The sequence below is a fragment of the Manis pentadactyla genome, chromosome 13 (genome assembly GCF_030020395.1).
Source record: "Manis pentadactyla isolate mManPen7 chromosome 13, mManPen7.hap1, whole genome shotgun sequence".
Taxonomy (NCBI): domain Eukaryota; kingdom Metazoa; phylum Chordata; class Mammalia; order Pholidota; family Manidae; genus Manis; species Manis pentadactyla.
The window spans coordinates 9917188-9925489 of NC_080031.1; the positions used below are offsets into that span (position 1 = coordinate 9917188).

An 8302-nucleotide genomic window follows, 5' to 3' on the forward strand; every position below is an offset into this window, starting at 1 on the left:
AAAACGAATTACCAAAATAAATACCCATGATACTCTGGGTTTGAAAATTCCTTGTGCTGGAAATGATTCAGGTTTTTCTCCTCTCTGATTTCTTCTTTAAATTCAGAGGTAGAAAATATGGGCTTTCATCCCCAAAGGAACAATTCTCTGGTGAGGCTCATAGTCTCTTTGATGAATCCTTTATTTTCTGGGGATTATAGTCAGTCACCAAAAGGAGCTCTGGAGCTTTTCTCTAGGGATGATCCAAGTATTATTCCAGGTAAACACCTTATTAATTAAACTTTCTGCCTCTGGGGCTTTGTACACTGGGCAAGTTTCTAGTCAAGAATGGATGCCCCCTCCCCTTGTCTGATTCAGAGATTTCCTCTGTTCAGGGACTTCTCTTTTTGTACCTTCTATCCTCTAAACTTAGAATATATTTAGATTTCTTGTGAAAGTTGATTTTTAACCTTGAATTAATTTAACTAAAGGGAGGGAAATATGCTTTTCTAGAACTAATATATATCCTAATTATCAGGAAAAGGGTTTTATGAAAATGAAGAGAAAACCTGGGCCAATAAAATAGAAGCCCAAAGTCCTTAGTCTTTGAGGAAGAAAATATCAACTTCAAAAGCCTTTTATGCTAATAGAAATGCTCTCACTTATATGTAGAAAACATCACTCTCCATCGGATGGATTTTGAGGAATTGAAGCCCTCTACATTAATATCTCTTTCAGTTAACCTATCATATTACCCAGTGTTCTTATGTGGGCTGTCTGCCTTTATTATAAGTCATGTAGAATCAGTGTAAAATAACAATACTACCTTGAAAAGCTACTTTAAGAATTATTTGCAATTTAGCTCCAGTTAATACACTTTAAAATCTTTTTATAAAATACATACTAATAATTTTGTTAATTTAAACTTGTATCCAACTACTTTTACATACCTTTATGAATGCTATTAATTTCTATTTGATTGTTTTGGTTATGTAGGTTTACAGTCATCTTATCTTTGTAAAATATTAATTTTGTCTTTTCCTTTTCAAAGGTAAACACACATTAATTTTCTTTCCTATCTTGCTGCATGGACCAAAACTACTATTGTTGCCTCGCTGTTACGGTTCAGGCATTGCTTAGATTTTAAGAGCACTACACAACTTGTTTAATTCCTTTTTCCTTCAAGAGATAATGACATTCGCTGACTTTTACCTTCTTCAGGGACAAAAAAAAAGGAGTAATTCATCTTTCTAGGCTATATTTTGCTGAAATCCAATGGTGTTTTAGGTGATAAATGAGCCAGAACTTACAACATCATGAAGAATTCTGGATAATAGTCCTCTGCACGTGGAAAAAGACACAGCTGGGTCCAGCCACACATTCTTGTGACTTCTGTTGATGCTCTAACAAAGACTAGATAAGGGAAGACCGTCACGTACCTTGCCACCTCCTCCATCACTGAGCCTGCTATGCCACTGAACCATTCCTCCAATGGCATTTTTCAAAATTCTTCTTGCTATTTTGCATTTCTGCATAAATTTTAGAATCATTTTGCCAATTTGTACAGAAAAGACCTGCTGAGATTTTCATTAGAATTGCATGGAATCTATAGATGACTTTGGGATAATTGATGTATCAGCAATACTGTATCTGACCCAGGAACATCAGATCTCTCTTTCTTTTCTCTCAACGATGTTGTACAATTTCAGTGTCCAGGTCTAGCATATCTTTAGTCAGATTCATCATTATTTTCTAATTTGATGCTATTTTAAATGTTAGTTTTAAAATTTTCAGTTTCTAATTATTCATTGCTAATAAATAGAAATACAATTGATTCTTATATATTAGTCATATCCTACAACTTGGCTAAACTCTATTTATTTGTGGTGGGAAGATAATATTCAATTCCTATTATTGCATCATAGGCCAGAACAGAAAACCTCTAATCCAACTATTTTTAATTTAGTCATTTGCTTGTGTTGTGAAGTATAAGATAAAAGTGTATAAGCATAAATGTAGTTAAAATCTTTTATAAAGCAAACAATCATGCTACCGCCACCCAAATTAAGACATTAAATGTTGCCAGCATCTTTGACCTCTCACAAATCCTTCCTGAAGCCAATCATTTTCTGTTCCATTATCACAATTTATATGGTAATTCTGCTTTCTTTTTAATTTTGAACTTATATCTAAACAATAGTTTCACTTTGTCTTTTTAAAATTTATATTTGTGGAATATCTACTTACTTAATGTCTAGTTTCTACTATTTAAATTTTTGTTTGAAAGACATGTACATATTGATATGTATAGTTGCAAACCCATTCTTGTTATTGATGTATATTATTCCACTGCAAAACATATTCTTGGTAGATATTTGGGCATTCAGATTTTAGCTATAACAAGAATTCTGCCTTGAATCCTTATACATTATCCTGAGACACATGCGCATGGGTTTCTACAGAGAAATTTCTGTATCATAAGGAAAATAACTCCCACCTTATTTCAAACCTATAAACCATTTTCTGAAATGGTTCTATAAATTTGTATTCCACTCAACAATGTATAAGTTCTAATAATTGATGATTTTGACATTTACTTTAAGCAAAATCTTATCAGAATTTTTTCATTTCTCTATTTCTTAAAGAGAATGAGTAGATTTTTCATTCATGTTTGTTGGCTATTTGAATTTCTTCTTTTGTGAAGACTGGTCAAGTCATTTGTCTACTTTCATAGTAGATTGCTTGTTTTTTTTTAATATACATTTTAGGAGATCTTTACATAGTTTGAATATTCATTCTTATTAGTAACATGTGCTATAAATAACACCTCTGAAATGCACTTTCTTCTTTTTTGTTTTTCTTTTTTACTCTTTTAATATTATTCTCAATTTTAAAGCAACCAAAATTATTGATGTTTCCCTTACTGTTACTACTTTCTATATCTGGTTCAAACCTATTTTCCCCAATTTAACTTGTAAAACCTGTATTGTTTGAGAAGTTTTTGGTTCATATTAACTCTGGACTTGATTTTGTATATGGTATGTGGCATGAGATTAATTATATATTTTTCCTTGTTGATCCAGTTGTCCAAGCATAATTAGAAAAAAAATTCCTCGTGATCTGCCATGCCACCTTTGAAAGTCAAATATCCATATATTCAGGGGGTGTGTTTTATGTTCTCCTTTTGATTCCGTTTGTCTCTTCGTCTAACCCTATCGCAATGCCACCTTGTCTTAGTTATAAGGAAAAATGATAGACATTTGTAAATACACTTAGCCTTAGGAGTTACTAAAAACAAATATTAAAACATAGTTCATTGTCAATTCTTATGAAATAGCCTTTAAAACTATTAAATATGTTAATATATAATGTTGGTAAAATTGGCCCCCATAAGCCCCACTGATTACAAAGTAAGTAATTTGACAATAATCTTAAAAACCATAATATTTGTCACTTGTATAGCATTTCTATTTATGTAAGCTTATCATTAATGAAGTCCCAAATACGGTTAACTGCATTAATTAAGATTCATCATAGTACTATATGCACATATCTATCTATCTATGTACCTACCTAACCTATACTTCTTTACTTTGGGAAACATAAAGAAAACTATCAATTAACAAATTAAAATTAAAAGGGCAAAACTACATATACAATATGATTGTAACCAGTTAAAAATATACTGTAACCATGTGGTATGGCAAATGGGGAGAAAACACTAAAATGTTAACATTGGTAATGCTAAGGTAAAGGAACTATGGTATTTTTTTCTTTCTTTTTTGAATATTTACCAAATAGTTTTTGAAGTTGCAATGTGACTTTTATAGGGAATATATAGTATTATGAAATAATGAAATAGGTAATAGATGAGGAAAGAGGGGAAGGCCTATAATTACTCCCTTGGCTCATTCATGCATCTGAAGCCTAAGGATTGGACCACTGGGGATGGCGTCTCTAAATAAACTCTTCAGTTTGGAAATACACACCCAGAGGTTCAGAGCCAGATCCCATAGCAGGGCTAAGTGTGGAATCTACGTGCTGGATTCAAGAGCAGGCGGTTCAAAGCCTTGACTCTGTGCTGTGGCATCTCCCACCAGAGTAGAGTTCTGGCTTTAGGAACACATTCTTCTCACCTACAAACTTCAAAAAAAAGCCTCTGCATGCTAGATGTGCTTTCCATTAGCTGGTATGTGTTTAAAACCTTCCCTGATGGTATTGAATCCTTGTTCTGCTTATACGACTCTCTTTTTTATTTCTTCTGTCCTATTTCTACTGTCAAAGTTGTCCTGGTCATTCCGCTGCTCAACAAACTGAAGAAGGAGAATCGTGGCGCGGCATTTAAGGAAATGTGTCGCTGGGTTCAGTGATGCGTTAGGAAGTCAGCACTGAGACTGGAATGAAGGGGGGTCTCGGGGATCAGTGTGCGTGTGTGTTGTGTGGCCGGAGAACAGTCTGCGGCGGGAAGGTGGTGATTTTGAAAGGGATAGATTCTTTGTTTATGAATTCTATTTTGCAGTTAGTATAAAAGTTAGAAATTATACCATATGATTTCAATTGTATGTGGAATCTAAAAAAACACATGAACAAACAGAACAGAAATAGACTCATAAACACAAAGAATAAAGTGATGGTTGTTACAAGGGTGGCAGGTAGAGAGATGAGTGAAATAGGTGAAGGGGATTAAGAGGGACAAACTTCCAACTATAAATAAATAAGTCATGGGGATGAAAGAAAGCATAAGGAATTTAGTCCATAATATTGTAATAACTTTATATGGTTACAGATGATAATTGTACTTATGATGATGAGCATTTCATAGTGTGTATAAATTGTCAAATCACTGCTGTGTTCCTGAAACTGGCATAATATTGTATAACAATTATATTGCATAAAAAATAATTTTTCATTAAGGTATGATTGATATATACTTATGAAGGTTTCACATGAAAAAACAATGTGGTTACTACATTTACCCATATTATCAGGTCCCCACCCACACCCCATTGCAGTCACTGTCCATCAGTGTTATAAGATGCCACAGAGTCACTATTTGCCTTCTCTGTGCTACACTGTTTTCCCCGTGACCCCCCACACCATGTGTACTAAACATAATACCCCTCAATCTATAATATACTTCCTTATCAATAGCAATTTACTTATCAATACAAGAACTGCATTTAATGGATATATATTTTTTCATTCCATAATTTACAAGGCTAAGAGTTGAAATGCAAATATAAGTAAATGCAGTGATAGTAAAGCTCACAGAATTTCTGTGAAGCTATAATATAAACTTTTTTAAAAAATATAAACTTTTAGAATTTAGAGTTGGAAGAAAAACATCTGGTTTACCCTCCTTTGCAGAAGAGTAATTCCTTCTTCTGTTTCCCTAAGAGATGAGCTATGAGGTTCTGCCTGAAAATCTGTGGTGGAAATTCAGTACTTTTCCAAATGACTTTGTGATTATGCAATATCTTTTCTCAGATTTTTTTTTTCCTGGACTCATGTCAGACTCTTTGCAGAGAACAAGTTTGGCTGGAGACAAGGCACTGAGTACTGAATGCAGAGGAGAAATGTGAAGGATTTTCAAAGTGTATCTAAGGTAATTTGTGAAATTTATACTTTCATCGAGGGCAAGTTTGGCCAAAAACCTTTGTCAATCTGGTTGCTGAGTTAGAAACTTAAAGGTTCAGATTAAAGGGCCACTTTATGTACTTCCAGCCTAGAGAGAGACCTTTTAATTCTGCTAGTATATTTACATAATGCTCTGCTGTGGGTCTGATGAAAAGAACATTTTCCAGACCTGTTTATCTTCCTCTGTCCTTTAAAAAAATAATTTTTAAAAGGAGTTTTAAGTTCATAGCAAAATTGAGTGGAAAGTTCACAGATTTCCTGATACCCGAGTCTTCTACAAACTCATAGCCTGCCCCATTATCAAACACCCCCACCAGGGGATACATTTGTTACAGATATCATAATCATCTGAAGTCCATAGTTGACATCAGGGTCCATTCCCAGTGTTGTACATCCATGGTTTAGAAATACATAGTGACAGGTATCCATCGTTATAGTATCATACAGAATATTTTTCATCCCAGACTTATTCCTGGTCTCCCTTTCACCTTCTGGCCTCGTTTTGCACATGGCCACTGCCTTAGATAGAAATAACTCCTATAGGCAGATATTTTCCATTCTTTGTGGTCTTGTATCACGATTGTTGCCTGGCTTTTCTAGGATTGCCTGATGCATAAACATGCAGAACAACACTCCCGTGACCGAGTTCATCCTGTTGGGAATCCCTAACACTGAAGGGCTAGAGAACATGCTGTTTGTCCTGTTTTTGGCCTTTTACCTCTTCACCTTGCTGGCAAACCTGCTCATCTTCCTCACCATCTTGGTTTCTGCCAACCTCCACACCCCCATGTATTTCTTCCTAGGAAACTTGTCAGTGTTTGACATATTTTTCCCTTCTGTGAGTTCCCCCAAAATGATGCTCTACCTAATGGGGCAGAGCCGGACCATCTCTTACCAGGGCTGTGCCTCCCAGCTCTTCTTTTACCACTTCCTGGGGGGCACTGAGTGTTTCCTCTACACGGTGATGGCCTATGACCGCTTTGTGGCTATTTGTCACCCCTTGCATTACACGGTCATCATGAACCACAGGGTGTGTGCGAGCTTGACACTGAGCACTTGGCTGGGTGGCTGTCTGCACGGAAGTATCCTCACACTTCTGGTCTTTAAATTGCCCTACTGTGGCCCCAGGGAGGTGGACAATTTCTTCTGCGATATCCCTGTGATGTTGCCCCTGGCCTGTGCAGACACCTCTCTAGCTCAGACAGTGAGTTTTACTAACGTGGATGTTGTGACCCTTACATGCTTCTTCCTTATCCTTACGTCCTATGGCCGCATTGTCCTTTCCATATTGAAAATCAGCAGCTCCGAAGGCAGGCGCCGAGCATTTTCAACCTGCAGTGCCCACCTGATTTCCATCTTCTTGTTCTATGGGCCTGTGATGCTCATCTACCTCAGGCCTGCTTCCAGCCCCTGGCTAGATTCTGTTATTCAGGTATTAAACAATATTGTCACTCCTTCTCTTAATCCTTTGATTTACACCTTGAGAAACAAGGATGTGAAATGGGCTCTGAGGAAAGTGTTAACTCAAGTGGTCCACATTTCAGGGGTATGAGGCATGAGGCAATTCCTTTCTGGAATTTGCTGGGGAGTTGCTTCAGAGCCGCTACTCTTAGAGCAGGATTGTTGCTAAATAGTGAGATGGGAAAGTAACTATCATGTGTTTCTTGGGATTCCTTAAGGTCACATGGTGAGAATGCATGCACTGAGCCACTGATCAATTCCTTTAAGGAAACTTTCCAGATTAACCCAGACTTTTATCTTTTTTAATTTGCCAAAACAATGTATCCTTTCTGTATCACACTCTCTGTACTTGTTGGAACTCTGTTTTGATCACTTAATCACAAAGCTGCAAGTTCCTGAAGGTCAGGGATTGTCTGCCTTCCTTCCTTTTCTCCCTCCCACATCCCTCTTCCCTCCTTCCTTCCTTCCCTCCTTCCTTCCTTCCTTCCTTCCAAAACATATACTTTACTCTATTCTATTATAGTCTCTTTCTGGCCATTCAATAAAGCTAAGCTTTATAATAAATAAGGTTTAAAATTTAAGGTAGGATTGTACAGTTTAAGTTTAAACTCAGCTTGTAATTTCTTGGGCTCTAGTTACTCCCATTATAAAACAAATCCATTTAGACCTTTATTCCTCTGGCCCTGAGAAAAGTTTGGCATGGACTTTGCTCATTATGACCCAAGTGAGAAACTGGCTATTAATCTATTCATAGAAAATGGGAGAGTGGATTCCTGTACATTTGTGTAGAGGAAAGCCTTTTTGAGCCAGAGTTCTCTATCCATTGTATATATTTTCTGTTTCTTGAAAAATCTAATATATCTGTAATTAATTGAAATTGAGCCAGTTACAATATTCAGTTATTTTGAATCTTTGAACATTTAAATTTTAAAATTAAATTCCAGGCCAATTTGCTATCTGTTTAGTTATCCACTCAAACACCTAGAATAAGTGCTAACATTTGAAATCTTCCTGTGTGTATGATAGTGTTCTAAGCACCTTACATGTACTAAGTTACCTGACAAAACCCTAAAATCTAGATATTATGATGCCCTCCTTTTGTAGATGAGAAAACTAAGGACAGAGAAGTATTCGCAGCCAGGGAGTCCGAATTTAGAAACTGAACTTTTATTATCTAATAAGAAAAACTGAAGATTCATAAATTCTGTATAATAATAGGGATCCT

The 8302-nt window shown here is 35.9% G+C and overlaps 1 protein-coding gene across 1 annotated transcript; it reads left to right on the plus strand.

Moving 5' to 3' along the window:
• The first annotated feature begins 6214 nt into the window (after positions 1–6214).
• LOC118934570 (putative olfactory receptor 10D3) lies at positions 6215–7168 on the plus strand. Its single transcript, XM_036930176.2, has one exon. It carries the CDS (start codon positions 6236–6238, stop codon positions 7166–7168), a length of 933 nt encoding a protein of 310 aa, XP_036786071.2. The 5' UTR covers positions 6215–6235.
• Positions 7169–8302: the final 1134 nt, after the last annotated feature.